The 21,960-nt window shown below is 41.2% G+C and overlaps 1 protein-coding gene across 2 annotated transcripts in view; it reads left to right on the top strand.

The window, feature by feature from the left end:
- Positions 1-21,960, top strand: part of TBC1D9 (TBC1 domain family member 9) — an 80,081-nt gene that overhangs the window by 24,781 nt on the left and 33,340 nt on the right. For both annotated transcript variants that reach the window (XM_075127701.1, XM_048847076.2), the window contains exons 3-8: positions 8,874-8,992; positions 11,166-11,394; positions 12,638-12,899; positions 13,892-14,099; positions 17,945-18,151; positions 21,225-21,395. In XM_075127701.1, the coding sequence (XP_074983802.1) occupies positions 8,874-8,992; positions 11,166-11,394; positions 12,638-12,899; positions 13,892-14,099; positions 17,945-18,151; positions 21,225-21,395 (1,196 nt within the window). The remainder of the gene's footprint in view (positions 1-8,873; positions 8,993-11,165; positions 11,395-12,637; positions 12,900-13,891; positions 14,100-17,944; positions 18,152-21,224; positions 21,396-21,960) is intronic.

Genomic DNA, 21,960 nt, shown 5'->3' with positions numbered 1-21,960 from the left:
TGAAGCTGTTTAGCTCTGTAATGGAGGCTTGTTAACATGGATTCATATAATGCAACTTTATGTAAAATCACTGTTTCTAATCTGACACTGACTGTGAGGGTCAGAGTCCTCTCTGAACAGGCTCAGAACAGATGTTATTGGTAATTTTGCTAGAGAAGCTTAAAGTGTGTTAATTCCAGAATGGGAGTGCTCACATGGGGAGTTACGTCCATGTAACTTAATTTATATAATTATGCTGGTATAGTTCTCCTAATTAATTTCCTCATGCATGAAAACTCTCAAACTGTTACAGAGTATGTCTGCACTTCAAAAACAAAACAAAAAAGCCATGGCACCAAGTCTCAGAGCCCTGGTATACAGACTCAGGCTTACTCTCCGGTGCTAAAAATAATAGTGTAAATGTTCCCTGCCCAAGCTCCAGCCTGGGCTGGAACAGCTACGTTGATGATATTAGCGCCATAGCATGAGCCCGAATCCGTAGACCTGGGTTCTGAGACTCTCTGCTGCAGACAGCTGCTTTTTTTTCCCCCCTTTTTTTCTTTTTGCAGTATTTACAGACATATGGAAATGTCCCTTTTTGTTTTCAAGTGTACAGTTCTTCCATTTGTCCTCACCCTTCCTCTTATATCCCAGTCCGTCATACTTCACAAACAGTTCTGATGTTGAAGATATGACAGAATTCATTAGCATATCAAGCATACTGGCGGAGATTATATCCGCATTTCAGCCATGTAATGTGTGATCAAGTGTACCACCTTGGGGAGGGGAAATGTGATCGATAGTCTCTGCTCTATGCATAGTAGTTATTGTCCCCTTTATCTTCTAACATCCTCTCTCTTCCCTGTTGCCTTATGCTATATAAAAAGTTGACCTGATTTAATTTTAAATGTTAGTCTTGACTAGAATTTAAAGGTGTGTTGGAGTGTGTTACCTTTTAAGTCTAGTGTATATAAGACAGTACATACTTTAAAATGTGCTAAGCTGGTCCAAAGCTTGTCCATGGCACGAAAAGTCATGGTTTTAATATGTGGTAGCTAATATGTTTTAAAACCAAGTGTAGACAGTGTAGAATAAGTTTTTCTAGACCAGTGATCACCAACCTGTAGATCATGATCAACTGGTCGATCCTGGAGCCTCTGCCAGTCCATCGTGATCTCCAGCCACTAAAAGTTCGGCAGCGCAGCAGGACTAAGGCAGGCTCCCTGCCTGTCCCAGCCCCACGCCGCTCCCCGAAGCAGTCAGCATGCCCCCATGGTCCTTGGCAGAGAGGCAGAGGTCTCTGCATGCTGCTCCTGCCTGCAATCACCGCCCCTGCAGCTCCCACTGGCCAGGAACAGGGAACTGCAGCCAATGGGAGCTGTGGGGGGCAGTGCTTGCAGGCAGGAGCAGCATGCAGAGCCACGTGTTGCCCCCACCCCGCCAGGTGTCGCAGGGGCGTGTTGGCCGCTTCTGGGAGTGGCGTGGGGCCGGGGCACGCAGGGAGCCTGCCTTAGCTCCGCTGTGCCGCTGACCAGGATCCGCCTGAGGGAAGTGCCATCTGTCAGGAGCCTGCACCCCAACCCCCATCCTGAGCCCCCTCCCAGAGCCAGTACCCCATACCCTCTCCTGCACCCCAAGCCCCCTGCCCTGACCCCCCCCCGAGCCAGAACCCCTATACTCTACGCCAGTCTGGAGCCCCGTTCTGCACCCAAACTCCCTCCCAGAGCTTGCACCCCTGCCCCAGGCTCAGTCCGGATCCCCCTCCCACACTCCAAACCCCTCGGCCCCAGCCCAGCGCCCGCACCCCCTCCCGAACCCCAACCCTCTGCCCCAGCCTGGTGAAAGTGAGTGAGGGTGGGGGAGAGCAAGCGACGGAGGGAGGGGGGATGGAGTGAGTGGGGCGGGGCTTTGGGAAGGGGGCGGGGTTGGTCCTGGGTTGCACTTAAATTCAAAAAGTGATCTTGTAAGTAAAACGGTTGGAGAGCTCTGTTCCAGACCAGTGGTTTTCAAACTTTTTTTTTCCGGTGACCCAGCTGAAGAAAATTGTTGATGCCTATAATCCAACAGAGCTGAGGATGAGGGGTTTGGGGCGGGCGAGGGACTAAGGTTCGGGGCAGAGGTTTGGAGTGAGGGCTGTGGGGTGGGGCCAGAGATGATGGGTTTGGGGTGCAGGAGGGGGCTCTGGGTTGGGGGGGAAGCTCAGGACTGTGGCAGGGGGCTGGGGTGCTAGAGGGGTCCGGGCTTTGGGTGCAGGCTCTGGGGTGGAGAAGGGATGAGGGGTTTAGGGTGCAGGAAGGGGCTCTGGGCTGGGGCAGGGGATTGGGGCGTAGGGTTGGGACTTACCTCTGGCGGCTCCCAATCAGCGGCGCAGTGGGGTTGCTAAGGCAGGCTTCCTGCCTCTCCTGTCCCCACGGACTATGCTGCTCCCTGGAAGCAGCCAGCAGCAGGTCTGGCTCCTAGCCAGAGGTGCACAAGCAGCTCCACGTGGCTCTTGCCCACAGGCACCGCTCCTCCCCCCGCAGCTCCCGCTGGCCAGCCCCGTGGCCTCCCTGCCTAGGAGCCGAACCTGCTGCTGGCTGCTTCCAGGGAGCAGCGCAGTGCCAGAACAGGCAGGGACTAGCCTGCCTTAGCCGGGCAGCACCACCAACAGGACTTTTAATGATCCGGTCGGCGGTGCTGACGAGAGCCACCGCAACCCATTGCGTGACCCAGTACTGGGTCACGACCCGCAGTTTGAAAATCACTGATCTAGACTATGATAAAAGGTGTGTTGTTAGCACATCCTGCTCATTAATTCTGCCCAACATCAAATATTCTATTCAACATTAAATGCGAATTTGTGGGTGGATTAACTGATCCATCTCACTAGGTGAACAATTTGGGCTACGAGATTAGGATAGTGTCTCTTTTGTGACCTCGTCTGCCCGTGTTTGAGTTTACTGCCAGGTGGCACTTTCATGAGAATGTTTGTTTTTCATTTGTTTCTCTTACACTACTTGCAGAGACCTATCTGAGAACTCTTAATTGACTCACATTTTTCTAATGCCCATAATTATATTGTAATGGTTATTGAGGTTGGTGGAGTTGCTGTTTATTTTGCTTTCATTTCTCATACAGAGTTGTGGCAGACCAGTTAATGTTTTGAGGAGTAAAGCATGAGATATTGGCAACAAAGTAATGTAAAAATGAGATGGAGGGGTGTGTGAGATGAGGACTTGATAGGAAACTCTCTACAGAAGCGATGAAAATAACCTGAAATTTGATGAGCCACAAATGAGAAATAGATGACTTTGGACTAGTCTACACAATACACACCAAAGGCATGTGAATTCTAATGCACACCAACTTGTTGTGCTAACTGGCTCAAGTAGACCCTGCTGGCATGCACTAAAAGTTCCCTAGTGCATGTTAACGCACGCTAGGGAACTTTTAGTTCTTCCCAGCAGGGTCTACATGGGTCAGTTAGTGCACAACACAGTGTGCATTAGAATTCACACCGTTGTGGTGCGTATTGCCATGCCATGTAGACAAGCCCTTAGAAAAGAAGTGCAGAGCCCTTATGATGGTGTGGCCAAACTGTACCTCATTGCAGTGTAGGAGAAGAGCAGTCATGCTGCTGGTGGTCTGTTTTTTGTCCATAACTTACACAGTTTGTCACTGCTTTTTGCTGACCTTAATCTCTCTCCGTCCTAAGCAGGAGTTTTCAAGGCTTCACAGTCCCCTGCTTTATACAGTTATATTCCCAGCAAGCCAGACTGTAAATAGACTAGTGTCTGCACTTTGCTTCCTCTCCAGAGGCTATGAACAGCATAATTATCCACAGTTAAAATTTACTATACAATTCTTTATAAGCAAGCACCTTTATTCTTGAAGTGAAAGCATTACTGGGAAAATTTTTAAAAAACAATAAAAGAACCTTGGTGCATGCTAAAGAGCTTACCAGACTGGGTCATAATGATTCCAGCCTCGAACTCTCATAAGTGTCAGTTCCTCAAAACCCACAACTGGGTTTCCCATGGTTGCAAGTTCATAACTGTCTCTCAGTTTCAGAACCAGAACCCAGGCTGGGCAGAGCAGCTGTTTCTTTATACAACTTAGGCCTTTGATCTTGGCCTTCAGTAACAGATAATTAGCAGACCAAGACCCTCTCTTCAGAGGATAGTTTCAAAAGGGTAGGGTTTTGCGTAACAAGAGTTGGGTAATTTGCATTACCCTCTCCCTAGGGAATCCCCAGGAAATCCACTTAACGCTCGTTGTCCCAAAAGTACATACTTGTCTGGCACGTTTTCAGTGTAGTCTTTTGAACTCCCAAATGTTACATTGGTCACATCTCCCTGCTACCTACAATCCTGGCCTACAATAATAAATAAGGTTTTTAAGGTTTTCAAGGATATTGCAGGAAATTACCATATCTGTCATACTCCCTAGGAATTGCATAGATGATCTCATTCCATTGCTTTCACTAAAACTGTGTCAGTGAGGTCTGGGTTAGTATTCACATCACATTTATAATTGACGGGTTAGGAAATAATTGGTTTGTGCATGGTTGCATCAAGATCACCTACAAAAGCTTTTATATTGTAACACAGCTATAATATATTGTTATAACCTTAATCTATGTTCATATTAAAACTGAAGTAATTGGTAGCAAATAATTACTTTTGGTTAGTCTCTTTCTAATTGTCAGTTCATGAGCAGCTTGACTTTCTTGAATTCTGTAGTTACATTCAATTAGCTGCTCATGAACTATTTGCTAGTTATAATTTGAGCTGTTGATTAGCTGTGATTGGAAACCCAGGTCATGTGGGTATTGATTCTGTTCCCTCCTGGTTGGATGAACATAATCTTAGAAGGAGGTTTTGGGTATAGATATTAATGTTCACACATTGAGAACCTGTGTTCTGAAAATATCTGCTTAAGATTCATCTTGGTCTTGTCTTCATTGCGGACCTAACTTGGGTTCAACTATAGTTTTCCCCTTAACACATCTGACATTCACACATCCACGCACCTCTATCTGTGCTACGTGGCAAGGCAGCCACTGTACCCTGATATGTAGGGCAAACCCCCAAGTTAATTTATGCTGTGTATTGCTAACCTAAGATAATGGCAGTGAAAACATTCTGCCACAGCCAGTCCAAAGAATCAATACGTGATCGTACTCCAGTCTCCTCCCCCAAGCCCTCTGGGAATGTATTCCTGTATGCAATCTTGCCATCTGTCTGTGCTCTGATCCCTGACCATAAGGGATCTACCTTCAGATATCTCTGCCTGGTGTCCTTGGTCCGACCCTCCTTGTGCGATCTCTGTCTTTACCCATATCCGTTGTTAGATAAAGCAGAAAAATGCTCAGTAAGAAGCCTGTGTATCAGCATGCATTCACCTGGCTCTTTTGCAGTAGCCAGCCTGGGCAAAATGTAACTTGCTGTAATACACTCCTTGAAGGCACTACCATCCAAATAACTCTCCGTGGTAAGGCACACTCCCACTAGTGCAGAAACCAGTTTATTATTGTTATTTTTAGAAAGTATTAAAATATTCCTAGTGGCCATTGAGATTGCTGGGTATAGCATTAAACAGACTACCATGAGCCCGTAAGCACTGCCAGCAAGCCAGTGGCACATTGCACTACCATCCTGAACTTGCTCAGTGAGTTGTTGAACTGCCTTTTGTCCAGTTGGCACACATCGGGATAAGGTTTTTGTCAACCACGGCAGCGAAAGGTGCGCTGTGTCACCTAATATGACAGGTGGCATTGACCTCCCATCAGTGACTGTGCTGTTGGGGGCAGGGGAACCACATACCAGCTCGCCACATTGAAACAAAACAAACCTTTAGAACGCCATGGCATCATGCCCATCCATTCAAAACCCACACTTATTTTAGGAATATTTCCTATTTTTATCAACCTGGAAGATAGCACAGCATTAATTGCCTTGCAGTCCTCTATGACCACTGCGGCAGCTGTGGATTTGCCTCCCTCTAACTGATTAACAACAAATCTAATACAGTCTGGGGTTGCCAGCTTCCACAGGGCAATAGCAACGTGCTTCTGGAGCATGATTGGCTCACTCATCTGGGTGCTCTGCTTCAGGAGTGGGGCTTTCCTCATACGAAAGTTCTGGACCCACTGCTGGTCATCCAATGTTGCCGTCTCATTGTGGTCACACCATAGTGTGCTTGTGGTTCAGATCCAGAAGCAGAAAACCATGATTTTCCGTGAGAGACAACATGTGCTTGGTCCCTGCCTCCGCCCCCCACCCCATTGTCCCTTTCTTTTGTTGTGCTTCTGCTGGTAAACCATTGGCTTCACCGTGCACGGGCCAAAAGCAGCCTCTAAGGTTATGTAGACTGCAATGTAAGCCCAGGATTCAAACTCTGGCTCAAAATGAGCCCCACCTCCCATCTACAAACAAATCACAGTAACCCAGGGATCGGTCACAGGACCCCACGGGGTGGAGAGTCTGAGCTCGAGTAAACCAGGACCCAGGATTCAAGCTCTAATGCTATGCAGTGTAGATGCAGCCACAGTGGACTCATGCTCTGGGAGTTTGCCAAAAGTATTCCATAATCCCATGGGCTGATATCCTTTGTCCTCTGGACAGTTAAGCTTTCCCACACTGCACCACGAACAATGAGCTAGAGCAGAGGTGGGCAAACTATGGGCCGTGGGCCACATCCGGCCCGCAGGACCATCCTGCCCAGCCCCTGAGCTCCTGGTCCCGGAGGCTAGCCCCCGGCCCCTCCCTTGCTGTCTCCCCTCCCCTGCAGCCACACTGCTGCACGGGCAATGCTCTGGGCTGCGGGGCTGCCTGCTCATGCAGGGCAGCGTGGCAGCGTGTCTGGCTCCAGCCAGGCGCTGTGGCGGCCAGACATGCCGCTCTGAGCAGCATGGTAAGGGGGCCAGGGCTGGGGGGGGGCAGACAGGGAGAAGGGGGCGGTTGGATGGGGCAGAGGTTCGGGGGAGGCGTTCGGGGGACGGGGAGCAGGGGGCGGTTGGATGGGGCGGGGATGGGGGAGGAGTTACATAGGGGGTGGGGTCTCAGGAGGGAGCAGTCAGGGGACAAGGAGCAGGGCGGGGTTAGATGGGATGGGGATTTTGAGGGGGGCAGGAAGTGGGAGGGGACGGATAGGGGACGGGGCCAGGCTGTTTGGGGAGGCACAGCCTTCCCTACCTAGCCCTCCGTACAGTTTCATACCCCGATGTGGCCCTCGGGCCAAAAAGTATGCCCACCCCTAAGCTAGAGCAGCAGCATTTTGGGAGGGTGCTAGGAAGTCTGGGATACGGGTAGTTGGACTCAGACCCACATAATGCAGTGTAGACACTGGAGCCCCAGGGTGGGATCAGGGTTCAACAATTCCTAACCTGGGGTTACAAACGAGTGTGGATGCTCAAATCCTATGTTAACAAACCCAGGATCTAACAACTCATGGTCTGCTAACCCTGGGTTTACATTGCAGTGTAGGCCTACCCGAAGATACCCACCACTGTCCCTCGGCAGCAGCTTCTTCAGAGGCACAAAAAAGAAACATTGCCTCCATAAAAAATAGCATCTGTCTGTTATTAGACTGAGCAGGATTGATGCCTTTCGCATATAACAGCACACCACCATAGCATCTTGGGTCCTGCCAGGATGAGAATTTCCAGGGTTTAGGCCGTTTTCACTCATCATCCGTAGAGTGGGGAGACAAGTTGCCCTGCAACACCTGTGAATAAGAGCATAGAGTGGTGCAGTGAGTTGTGGTGCTGTGAATCTCTGTATTTATGCCCAGATAGCTGTATTGCTTATCACAGCCAGTGTGGATGGAGAGCATGAGAACAGCATGCTTATGTCAGAGTGTTATCATGGTGTAGCAGGTTAGGCTACCCATGATGTTTAAGCCGTTGTCTGTACAAAAATCCAGCCATTCCTGTGCAGGTGTCTTGGTGCCTAAAACTAGTACTTATGGATTTATTCCTGCCTTCCATATCAGGACAGAGAGATCTCTGACAGCACAAGCATCTCTATTTCTGAAAATATTGTATTATAGTCAAAACCAGTGCTAGCTAGATAAAGGAAAAGTGGTGTTTAGTGGAAGCTTAGCAGAGAAAACTGAAGTAAAATGTTGCCTATTGAATGCCTGATCCATGAAAAGTTCCTTCATTCTAGCCCTATATTCATTTACAGAATGTACGTGTATGTGTTTCTCCATGGCAGAAATCTTGTTTGACTCCCCCCGCTCCCTAGAAACCAAGCCCGATATTGTCTGTCTCAGCTTTCATTGTAAAAGTGACATCCTTACAAAAGATGTGCCTCCCTTTAGAGTGCTGTCAAAATTCACATTCTTTTGATGAAGATATTCTTCCATCTGAAGTTTTGAAAATTTCTTTCTTTTATGGTCTGAGATACCTATTGACAAATTCCACTGATTGCCTGTTTCAAACATGATTTTGATCTTGAAGTTTGGTAACTGTGTCCTGTATTAGGATTTACCTCCGTCAAGAACTATTTGTATTATGTACAGTTATCTTTTGGTTTGTGCTCCTAACAATGCAGCCACCACCTTCAGTAATTAGATCTCATTAGCATGTCATTTACAATTCCACAAATATATTAAGGTCCTTATGTTTAGGATTTTTAATGTAGTATTCTTCATTGATATTTAAACTAAGTACTGATACAGAAAAGTTTTAAAATAATCCATGTGGGTTCATGTTGGGAGTTACCACCAATCATTAGTAGTGAAATTGGGGGTTAGGGGAGAATTTTTCAATTTACTGAGGTTATGACATTTGTTTCATTGTGTGAAACATTTTACTTCTTTCATTTTGCTTTAAATCTTGTTTGTTTTTGGGAATCATGGTGAACAAATTTTAGACATCGGTGAATTATTTACTTTGTTCTTTTGTGCAGGTTGTTCAAGGAAGGAAATCACTGAACACTGGGAATGGCTTGAACAGAATCTGTTGCAAACTCTTTCAATCTTTGAAAATGAAAATGACATAAACACATTTGTCAGAGGAAAAATACAGGTAGCATATATATGTACATAGAAATTGTTGTTGATTATAGATGTGACTATAGAACTGTAATGTCTCATCGCATCTGACGCAGTGATCTATACACCACTGTGTTCCTTGAAAGGAAAGCAACATTCCAAATGATATTGTGTGCATATCTAGATTAGGGAAATTTGCTGGAGCATAAATATCTATATCAGTGTAATCAAAATAATTTATATGTGGGAGTCCCCACTTCATCTATCCTCTCCTCTGGTTTTAATTCAACATCTAAAGTAGATTAAAGGAAACAAATGTTTAGCTGGTTTTAGATCCAAAAAATTTCTGTGATTCACTCATGCTTTGAAATTTTAAAAATGTGTTATGAATATTTGAAAATAAACACACTTGTTTATTAACGCTACTGACCAATAGAACATTAAGCACTTAAAACAACTGATAATTCTGTCTAGAATGAATAATGTTTTCCTCTATTACATACAGAAACTTAGAAGAATAACATAGGTTTTGTCTATGCACAAATATTGGACCACTTTAATTACACCAGTATATTTAGCGTGGATGCAGTCATATTGAAATAAAGGTGCTGGTTACCAGTGTAGTTATTTCTGCACAGAATCTCACTTCTAAGCAAAATATATATACTGGTACATAAACTGTGTGTGATGAAGCCTGTTGGCTCCATCTGATTCCATTCTAACCTCTCATGTAATAATTATACCTCTTAAAAACCCAGTAATTCAGTACTGGGTTTTTAAATTCAGTAAATTTCAGTAAATTTCAGTATCAGATCAGAAATAAATACAATAGACCCCTTTTATAAATGGTTTAAACCTGTAGCATTAAAATACCTATTTCCATGAGACCGCTATTGTGTCAAACACAGCTTTGTTAAGAAGAGTGTTACTACTTAAACTCCTGTACAACTGCATGTTTGCACAACAAAGAAGGCTTCACCACCCCCACTAGGCTCCCCAAAGTAGTTTATGCTAACCTGAAGGGATGAAATCACTTTCCCTTTTAACCTTAAGTTAAAGAAGGGATATGTTCTAGATTATTAGTTTTTTTTTCCATGTTGTAATAGTTCAATTAGTAAACAAGAAATTTTCTATCCTTTCAGTTACCAAGTACTAGCCTTTCATTTAACACCTATTAAGAAGGGTCATAAGTTATTTTTTGTCACTAAAAGTAGCAATGGTGGAGTTTCTACCTGATCTGTTTTTATTTAGACTAAAACTCCTCTGCTCTAGTGAAAGTCCATTCCTATTTACTCAAACAGTATTTGTGCCTGGGATGGGATGGGGAAAAGGACATGGGTGTCCTATCAAGTTGGGGGTATTTGAGGTAGATCCAGTGGCTTAAAACAGGACAACTGGAAAGCACTTTCAGGGCTGCCATTAGCCTGTTCTCAACCAGTGGACAACTCTACCAGCATCTGAATTGTGCTCTTCATTATGTTTTTGATCCCCTCACCACACCGTGAATGAAATAGCATGTGGTGTTTCCCACATTCTGTTGGGATAATCAAAAGAAGACCAGGTGCTTTCTTGGAGATAACCATACCTCTCTCCTTGCTCCTTGTTCTAAAAGTAACAACATTTTGTTTTCCTATAGTGTTCTGTTTATATTAACGTAGCATCTAGGAGCCCTAGTCATGGACATGAGCCTCATTGTACTAGGTGCTGTACAAACAAGAACAGAAAGACAATCCTTTACAATCAAAGTCACATTTGTCTCTTTTACCTAGTCTCTCTGCACTCACTAGAATTGGTTGACATTTTTCCAAAATTCAGTTTTTCTACAATTTTTCACCAAAATGTGATGGAAAAAATGAAGATGCAATATTTGTGAACTTTTTTTGACAAGTTGCAGTGACTCCTCCTAACCTCTTTACTAGTGTAATAGTTGGGGTAGTGCTACTGAGAAATGCAGGAGTGTGATTGAATAGTTATCTGGGACATAAGCAAGGTAAGAGGTCAAGACATCAGAAAGTCTGGCTTGTAGGATAGAAGATAACTGATGAACAGAAGGTGGGTAGTACATTCTGAAAAGGTAAGGGTGAGGGAAACTGACTTCTCTGACAACAGAGTAACGGTCATGGCATTTAAACTCAAAGTTTAATGTCTGATAAAGATGTCAAATATCTTTTGGTGGCGAACATCCTTCATGTTTTCTTCCTCTTCAGGGTATCATCGCAGAGTACAACAAAATCAATGGTATCAAAGAGGATGATGACACAGAAAAGTTTAAAGAAGCCATAGTGAAGTTCCACAAGCTGTTTGGGATGCCAGAGGAAGAGAAACTGGTGAACTACTACTCCTGTAGTTATTGGAAGGGGAAGGTCCCCCGTCAGGGCTGGATGTACCTCAGCATTAACCATCTTTGCTTTTATTCCTTTCTCATGGGAAGAGAAGGTATGTTTTTAACAATGGCAGGTCAGTCTGGCCATCTGAGGATGGATAGGAAATCTGCTGCAGTTTATTTTTGTTAATTTATTGGATACTGACAGAGTGCTTGGTCCTGTGCAAAAATTTAAATAAACATAATCCCTACCCCAGGGGGCTAACTTTCTGAACCACACCAATCATGTAGTTCAGGTACAAAGAGAATTCAACATTGTTTTGATACTTCTATGAATATATAAATATAAAAATCATATACATGGTAGAATCTGTGGAATCCGTTGAAGAGCCTCATGATAAATTGCATGTACCCTACGCCTTTGACTGCTTCACTGTCACTCAGCCCCCAAATACATCTCCATCAGGATGACTACTAATACTTCAGACCTCTGAGCAGATTCAAATATCCTGTGGACAATATATGGTACTCTGTATGTGTCTTACTATAAAGCAAAACTTAATGGTTCTCTCTGACAAATTGAATGATACCTGATACTATTGACCAAAACACAGTGAAGATACCATGTAAAGTTATAATAAAGCGCAGAATAACTTATTACAATTAATGTCATTTTGCCTCATATGTAATCCGAAAATAAAGCAGTCTGACAATTGAAATTGAATGATTGACAAACAATTGCTTCCATGGCAAGAGCTGCTGTCTACATACAGATTTATATGAATATCCCTATGGTCTTTTTATAAATTCAGTTTATTTTTGTCACAGCTGTTGGTACACTGAATCATTGTTAAAGTAAGGCCTTTCACAAACTTTTTGAAAAACATGATTCTATTATGACCTCTCTGCATGATAGAGGCAGTGTAGTAAGCAGCCAATTTGGTGTGCCCAGATTGCATTTGCTGACCTCATAGTGGGGCAGAGGGAGATCAGAGTCTGGGCAGACATCTTGGCAAAGAAAAGAGGTAAATATGGCCTTCGTGATCCCTCACTATGATGGTGCATGTGTCTGTGTGTAATATTTCATATATAAATAAATCACACTGAAACATTAGGTAACAAGGAGGCCAAATTTTATCTTTTTTGATTTGCCAAGTTGGCTGCTCTGCTTGTTCTGTTCTTCCACCTTGCCAAGATAGAAGAAAATCCAATCTGAATTCATTCTGTGACACACACAATATCAAATCGGTGAACTAATGCCCTCCCTCTCACATGAAGGAGGAAAAATGCTTTGGGGTGCCAGCCTTTTTTCATGATTCATTCTTGTGCTGAATCTTTTCTGTTTTCTTTGTTCAGCAAAGTTAGTGATCCGCTGGGTTGATATCACTCAGCTTGAGAAGAATGCTACGCTGCTTTTTCCTGACATGATCAAAGTGAGCACAAGGTCAAGTGAACACTACTTCTCGGTATTCCTCAATATCAGTGAGACATTCAAATTAATGGAACAGCTTGCCAACATAGCTATGAGACAGCTCTTGGATAATGAAGGATTTGAACAAGACAAGTCATTACCAAAACTGAAAAAGAAATCTCCTAAAAAAGTATCTGCACTGAAACGGTTGGTAACACTGCCTTCTAATCATTAGGTCCTCATATACCCTTTTACTTCCAAATTTTGTCTAGTAGTTTTTAATTCAAGAAGCATTATTGTTTTCTAGTGATAGTGAGAGATGGAGAGTAACTTAAACACCATTGTTTGGTCTGCCATCGAAGGTGGATATGGAAAAATCTGCCTAGGCCTTATAGGCATGTTACCAAAATAAGAATAGAACATTTGAGCCAGATTCTCATATACACTGAGTAACATTTAAAAGGCTATGACCATTTAAAGGGGCCTTACAATGCATACGCATACCCACTTTAAGGCCCTTTTACCCTGCCAGAGCCATGTAAAGGGGTCTTAACATAAATGAGAATCAAGCCCATTTGTGCGTATTTAGTCCTATAACTGGCAAACAGATGTGGGTATAGTTAGTTTGTTCTGTCCAGAACTTATTGCTTGTAACTCTTACATCTGACGGTAAAACAGAGCCAAAAAGAAAAGTCAAAAGTGCCAAATGCAATACAGAAAGTATTTCTATTTCTATTTCTCTCTCTCTCTCTCTCTCTCTAATGGTATTATTACAGTGTAGCTGAATTGCTCCTTGTTAATTATTTTTACATTTTAAATATATTAATGAAACGTATTGTAGTCTAGCTTCTATTTTAGTTGCATTTCTTTTGTTACATAGTAACAATTGAGGTGCATTGTCTCACTCTAATTTTTTTTTTAACACTACTCCTTCGTGTTAAACAGTGATAGAATATATGTAGCACATTAGAAAGACCTACCATGGATCTATAGACGATTAAGAAATTCCAAGGCTGTACCTGTACCAAGATATTAATAAAGCTGTCTCATAGAAATAACTTTCCTAATGATTTTTTCACATTTGTGTACAGCTACATAAATAAATGGGTTCCAAGTATATATTTACTATGTGACCTGCAAAGACATGTCTGAAATGTATTTTTATGTAAATATTGTATATCCTAAAACACTGTCTTTAGGGATCTTGATGCTAGAGCAAAGAGTGAGAGATACCGTGCACTGTTCCGACTTCCCAAAGATGAGAAATTAGATGGACACACAGATTGCACCTTGTGGACTCCCTTTAATAAAATGCACATTTTGGGTCAGATGTTTGTTTCTACAAATTACATCTGCTTTACGAGTAAGGAGGAGAACTTATGTAGCCTCATTATCCCCCTTCGAGAGGTGAGTGTCAATTCTGAATATCTACAGTAAATTGTTTTACTTGTCTACCTTTAAGATGGATCTGAGCATTCATTTTCGTTATGCTGGGAAGCTGTTTAATCCCTTTGTCCTGTTGTCACATCATGGTAGTGTGGTAAACAAAGTAGCACCAGTTTAGTAGCAACTTTAGTTTTATGCTCACACAACTATGATTCACAGGGACTCTTTCCTATTCCTCCTTCCAGCCCTCAGGATTCCTCTATCTTCCCTGGTTTATATTCTTAAGGGCAACAGCATGGATTTTGTCCATCCAGCCAAGTGGGGCATTAAACTTCTTTAGAGGTGACCAACAGCACCTATTTCAATAAAAATACTGTCAAATGGTAAGATTTGAATGTCCGTTTTAAACAGAAATGCTTAATAGCATCCTGGGCCAGCCTGGCCAGTTTTAAAGAAATGGTAACACAGTGAATTGCTTCTTATGAAGAATGGCTTCGGTTGGTATTTTAGGGGTGGGGAAGAGTTTTCATATAGGCAACATTAGTCAATTTTTTGTTAGTTTCCTATTTGCATATTTGCACAGTGGTCTTTTACTTTTAAATATGGTTGCCTGCAATTTAAAATCTACATTGAAGCATTTGTGTTTAAAATAAACTGCTACAGAATACTCCTGATTGATAGACGCAACCTTTGTATTTTAATATGAACTTAAAATTATCCTAATAATAAAAGTAATTTAAGCATATTGTAATTAAAAATTCTATGTAATTGTGTTGTGATGGGGAGAAAATTGTATGGCTTGCATGCCTTTTGGGATATGGAAGTTTGTTTAAAATGGTGACTTAACTGGGAAGTAAGAGTGTAACTTGCTGTGTAGCCAGGGCAGGTTGGCCCAGGATGCTTGGAATGCTAAACGCATCCCAGCCCATATGAGAAATGGCCTATATTTTTGCCTAATCTGAAAAACTACTGATTATTTTGAGGTACTATTTTTCACAAATCACTAAGAAAAAATCAAATGCTATTCCACTGGAAACTTCAAAGTCCAGCTTCTCAGTGGTATGTATCAGTGTTTTTAAATCCTGGCGGTTCACAATCAGACCTTAAATTCACAGTGCTCCGTTTACAGAGACTTCAAGAGGAGCAATGAACTGTGCCAATGAAGTTTAGTGGAGAAAATATCTTGGGGTGTGGGTATAAAATCCACATGCCTTTGTGAAGCACTGTAGTTTCTTTTGGATGTGGAACTGGCAGCTATCAGCATTGGATTCAGATGGCCTCTCAGAGGAAATACATATTAACTATTAAAAGTTTTGTGTAAACTGTTGAGGTTTATTGTTCAGTAATTATGACATTGAAAACAATAATAAACTTGGTGTTTGCAGCACTTTAAGAGCCTGATCTAAAGCCCTTTGACGTTAGTGGGAGGCTTTCTATTGACTCCATGTGGCTTTGGATCAGGCCCTAAGTTCCAGCCTTTTCTGACTTACTAGAGCAAAGATAGGCACAAAGGCATTCAGGCCCAATAACCTTTAGAAGCACCTGCCCTGGAGCAGTGGTCAGAAAGTAAAATTTTCATTTTCTGAGTGCACCACTCACTCCCGTCAGCAGCCACAGCCTCAAGGACCAATGCTTTAGGTGGGCATGTGTCTGCACTTGGAGAGGGGAGTAGGTGATTGTCTGCTGTCATTAAGAAGGAAGCATGTCTGCTGTGGCTTCTGCTGATGCTACAGCATCCTGGCTATAACCCATCCAGTCTGGCGCTGTGTTTATCTGTGCTTCCTCTGTGTTGAATGCCCTCAGACAGCTCTTTAAGTGGAACGGAAAAGTAATATAGTAATACTTGTGGCACCTTAGAGACTAACAAATTTATTAGAGCATAAGCTTTCGTGGGCTACAGCCCACTTCATCGGATGCATAGTATGGAACATATAGTAAGATATGCACACATACAGATAAGTTGGAAGTTACCATACAAAACTGTGAGAGGCTAATTAGTTAAGATGAGCTATTATCAGCAGGAGAAAAAAACTTTTGTAGTGATAATAACAGTTTTGTATGGTAACTTCCAACTTATCTGTATGTGTGTGTTTTTTATATATATATATAATATAATCTTACTATATGTTCCATTCTATGCATCTGATGAAGTGGGCTATAGCCCACGAAAGCTTATGCTCTAATAAATTTGTTAGTCTCTAAGGTGCCACAAGTACTCCTGTTCTTTTTGCGGATACAGACTAACACGGCTGCTACTCTGAAACCTAATATAGGAATATTTCTCTTTAGTTAACTTAAATATATTGTTAATGAGGCTCTTTTGCATTAATAAAGAGCTGATTTATAGTTCATTGAAAAACAGAAGGTTTTTGGGTTGGTTGGGGGGGAGAATGGGAAATATTTTGAGACTGAGCTATGTATTGCAGTCTTTGAATACAACTTCAGAGGAGATGTTAAATGAAAAACAAATTATCTAGCCCTTTTAGCTAATGAAACATTAAGGTATTGTGCTAATGTCTGATCGTGGATTGCTACTTAAAAAAAAAAAAAAACTTGGTAAACCAAAATGTGCTCTCTCTTATCTTGAAATGCCTAATGCAGTTTTTATTACCTAGAAGATTCTGATCCATGTATAAAAGTGATGGTTAAAAGCACTTACAGCTGTGCTGTATGCTCTGGAGAAGAGGTCTTTCTGTGAACTTGATTGATTTTGTTTTTTTAACTGCATAATCAGTCGAGCATAGAACATACATCACACATTTATAGTTTGTGTATAATTGATCAGTGGGTGTTCTATGCTGTGATTTACCTTTCCGGAAGCTTGATGGAAATATTGAGCTGTGCTTTGTAGGTTTTGCTCTGAATACTGCATACAGGGTGGAGTTTGATTAGTGAATATATAATTAACAGAAAGCCAGACAAAATCCTTACAAGAAAAAGCATCTTGCCCTTCTCCAGATTTTGAAGAGATTCCTGGGGAGAGGACGAGATGGAGAAAGTTCCCTACTTATTGCAGGTTCCTTGATGTTGTAGAAAGAAGTCCTTGGAATAGATGTCTGTATTCATAGTGGGTTGGAGTATCTGGTCCAGTGATTTAGTGTTTAAAAATTGTAAATAGTTCTTTGTATTTATTGTCAGCAGTAAATTAGAGGTAGATTCTAAGACATGTTTATTCACCATTAAAGCCAAAAAAAGTTTCCATTTTTTAGTTTAATATAACAAAATCCACCAAATGCACTTCTGCACAGAGCTAGCATAATAAAGCAGCATCAGTTGAGGCCCTGGCTGAAATATCAAAGGTACAGCTTACCTTATGAGGCTGTGATCCTCTGAAATCTTGCTGAGTCAGGAAAAAGTAGCAGTTGAGGGGCACACTCTGTACTTCGCTTTGTAACTCTGAGTAGGAGAGCACTGTGTGGCCTCTAGGGAGCTCATAGGACACATACTGTGGAAATGTGGCGGTTGTACTGAAAACCTATTAAAGATAAAGTATGATATAACAAACTAAGTAAGGTGTGACGATCTAGAGCCTATAAAGCCATGCTTTTGTTTCATGAAAGCAAGGGGCTTGCGTTGGAAAAGACTGTTGTTCACCTACACCAGGGCTTCCCATCAATTTCTGTTTTCAGTGCAGAGATCTTTGTTTCACTACAGATGCTGTTTTTTCCAGTAGGAGTAGTGATGCATGATGATGCCAATTTTGTCTATAAAAAATGCAAAAAAAAAAGAAAAAAAAAGAAAAAGAAAAGTGTACTAGAAACTGCTGCATTGGTTTCAAAGATGATCCCTAAGATTCAACTTTGAAAATGGTGCTTATCAAGGTAACTGTTGAAAAGCCATGACCAGTGGTTATTGTTTCTCCCTAGGTGTCAGTAGTGGAAAAGGCAGACAGCTCTAGTGTGTTGCCCAGCCCATTATCCATCAGCACTAAAAACAAAATGACATTTCTCTTTGCCAACTTGAAGGATAGAGACTTTCTTGTGCAAAGGATCTCTGACTTCCTTCTACAAACTACTCCAAAAACATACTCTGAAAAAGAGATTGCTGGAAGTTACAACAGTTCGGATGATGAGGTGTGTGGAAAAAATGTAATTCATTTCACTGACAGAAGAGAATTTAACTGTAGTTTCTTTGTCCATGTGTGAGACATTTTCTTGAGATTTCTGTGTAAAGACTAACGCTTATAAAAACTTAAGTCATTTCTGCTAAGACGCTCATATCTTCATCTTACAGACTGAAATATTATGACTCTGGAATCTATTTTTAGGGTTAAACCTGGAAAAAAAATTCCCAACTTGCCAACTCTCCTTGACAATGGCGTTAGCTGCTGTGTGATGGGGGAGGGATAGTTCAGTGGTTTGAGCTTTGGCCTGCTAAACCCAGGGTTGTGAGTTCAATCCTTGAGGGGGCCATTTAGGGATCTGGGGCAAAAATTGGGGATTGGTCCTGCTTTGAGCAGGGGGTTGGACTAGATGATCTCCTGAGGTCCCTTCTAACCCTGATATTCTATGATTAGAGGCTCCAATTTTTAGTGCTGGGTGTTTTGCAAGCTTGTAAATAAGAGAGACAAGGTGGATAAAGTAATATCTTTTACTGGATCAACTTCTGTTAGTAAGAGAGACAAGCCTTCAAGCCACAGAGAGCTCTTTTCCAGTCCAGTAAGTGTGTGGCTTGAAGGCTTGTCTCTCTCTCTCTCTCACCAACAGAGGTTGGTCCCACAGAAGATATTTCCTCACCCGCCTTGTCTCTCTAATATCCTGAATACAGCTTGTAAATAAGACCTTTAACTGGCCATTGAGTATCTACCATCATCTGTACAGAAGAGCAGCTCAAATTCCTCCTTCCATGTTTTAAAATTACTGTGGTGGAACATTCAGTAAAAATATGACAACTGTCAACTTATGTGAGTTCCAAATGAATTCTAACTGTTGTAGCACCTGGAAGAAATGAACAGGTGTTGCCTTAAACTGTCACCTTCTGTATAACTCCTCACTTGCCCAAGATTACATTTTAATTCTGAAAATAAGGATTTTTAACCTGAGCAATCTTAAATTGCTGCTCCATTCCCACTAGACTTTTAAACATTTTAACAGAAAATAAAGCTCTAAAATCATATGGTCCAATTATGAACTGTCTCCCTTTTTTACTGGTGTAAAGGTGGTCATTCTTTATTTAAAAAAAAAAGATATGTAAGCCACTTTAAGCATACAGATTTTAGTTTTTATCAAAGGTGAAATGAGACAGAAACTAAACACCCAGAGTATTAGCGTCATGTGAAATGAGTCTGCCATACTGCCTCAGATTGATTGATTGGTTTGACAGATCTGATGAGATCACAATGTTCCGAAACACAAACAGGGCTTTGCAGGAAGTGATATTGGTTATTATGTAGAGCTCTTGCTCTGAATCCATACTAAACCCTTGGCACAACATGATGCTAAGTGGCTCTGTGCTGCTTATTGTCTAGGTCTTAAAACCAAAGTCATTTGTTAAAAATCCCATTTAACTTTTTTTTTTTTTTGGTAAGAGGAGATTTGTTAACTTTAGTGTCCTGGCCAAGTCCCCACTGGATAATTATTTTCTATCTAAAATTTCTCCTGCACAGGTAGTATCAATTGACCAATATATTTTTTGTTTTCTACTGTTGTATAAAATATTTGGTTGATTAAAGACTGCTTTTCAGTAATATATAGTAATCGATATGAAGTAATTTAAGTGCATATGTAATTGTAATACACCTATAAATATATTTTGTGTGTAAGTGTATATGTGTGTGTATATATTAGTGTATATGTATATATGAAATCAGCTTTGTAAAATTTGTAGAATGCTGACAGTTATGGAGTCCCTTTCATCACAAATGATTCCGCTTATTCTAACCAAAACATTAATTGGAACCTATTTGTGCACCTTGCATAGTGGGATGCCAATCCTGGCTGCGGCATGCAAGGGCCACTGTAATATAAATAATAATAATTTTAAGGTCTTTGTATGTTTTTTGTTGGCTTTTGAGTTTAATATTAAACTGTTTCAGTGTAAAAGCTAGATAAGTACTATGTATTATGAGCATTTCAAATTTTTCATATTTTTATCAAATTACCTTCTAAGATTTAATTAAATGATTGAGAATTTCAATGGCATGATTGCAGGAATTCATTCTAAACCACATTTGTTTTCTGTAAACATTTTCATTGAGTCAAATACTGTGGAAAAGATACCATTGTTATTAGCCAAGATTTTAAAAGGTGACTAGTGATCATGGATACCTCTGTTTTGAGGTGTTCAACATGAGGCCCCTTAAAAAGGACTGATTTTAAGAGTAAAGGTTTTTAGTAGAGCTGTGCCAGAACTGGAATTTGTGTTCTGCAGAAATTTTTCATTTAAAAAAAAATTTCATTCCAGATCAGATCAAAGAATCGGAAATGCAAAATTTTCCAAGGAATGGAATATTGAAAAATTCTATTTTGAGAGAACTGAAACAGAATTTTTTGAAAAATTCTGGGCAGGGAGATGGCCATCTGGGAAGTCAAGCTGCATGCCCGCTAGTGGGCTGGCAGGAAACCGCCAAACATCTTTATTCTGTCAAATTACCATTTTGTGTTGGAAAACTTCCTTTAAGGTGCCTCAGGTTGGTCATTCAAAGTTACTAATAACATTTTAAAATCTTGGCCATTGTGAAATTCCTCTGCTTTTTTAATAAAAACAAGAAAGAAAAAGAGAAAAATTCTGTTGTAATTTGGTATTTCTATACAGTGGTGCAAAACATCCTGTTAGATGAGTCACTTTATTGTCTGTAGAAATTAACGTAGAATGTCTTTGGGTGCATAATTTTTAACAACCTTGCCTCTGCAACTTCAAGTATATAATCTTAGTCACTGAAAAATTAAAACCAGCTCAATTGTATGGTTAGATTTTTGGTGTGTTGAAGTAAATGCTTAGAACTGATTTGATTGGAAAACTAAAAATTCATTTCATTGTTTGAAATTAGTTTAATTGCTGCTACCAGATGCTTACCCTTGAGCTGCACCTTGGAGGTTTGATTTGCTCAAACTGAGTTGGTGTTTAGGAGTCCATAATTTCAGTGCAGTATAAGCAAAATTCTCAATCTCTCACCCATGAACAGCTTGTGGCTGTTGGTTTTTACAGGTGTATTCAAGACCAAGTAGTATAGTTTCCTCCAGCCCTCAAAGAAGTCTCGGCTCTGAAGCAGATGGAGAGCGACAGTTCAATCTCAATGGTAACAGTATTCCAACAGCAACGCAGGCCTTAATGACGATGTATCGACGGAGGTCGCCTGAGGAGTTCAACCCAAAATTGGTAGATCTCGCTGCTGTTTTTGTAAACTGTGCCAGATTAGAAAAGTGTTTTGGTTTTTAAATGAAGTTTTTTAAAAGTTAACATTCCAGAATGAGTTGTTTAACTTTTCCCTGTTGCTGGCCAAAAAGAGTTTGCACTGCTAACCACCTGCAGTGATGGTATCTTTCAGAAAATAAACTCCTAGTACTTTAGTAGCAGAATTTCCCCATAACGCATGCCAAAACTCAAAAGCATTTCGTGCAACGTGATAATGTATTTAAGATTTGGGGACAACTTCAGGGCATCCTTTCCGTAACTGTTAAAGAACTAATAGTATGTTGTGTAGTTTGTTATACAGTATTTTTCCTGTGGCTTTCGTACCTATTTTCAAGACTCGTTATAGCAAGATGTGCTGGGGAGAAATAAGAAATGGGAGAGAGCAACATGAAATTAGAGAATCAGGTTATGGCTAGACTACTTCCTCCTATGCCTAATAATTAAAGTTAGTTATGGGGCTTGGGCACTTTTCTTTTTTCTTCTAACAGTTAATGCATCCAAAATGCTACTACACCTTCTCAGAACTTAT

The sequence above is a fragment of the Caretta caretta genome, chromosome 4 (genome assembly GCF_965140235.1).
Source record: "Caretta caretta isolate rCarCar2 chromosome 4, rCarCar1.hap1, whole genome shotgun sequence".
NCBI classification, from domain to species: domain Eukaryota; kingdom Metazoa; phylum Chordata; order Testudines; family Cheloniidae; genus Caretta; species Caretta caretta.
The sequence above is the reverse complement of the archived record's forward strand: the minus strand, read 5'-3'. Positions and strand labels throughout refer to the sequence as shown.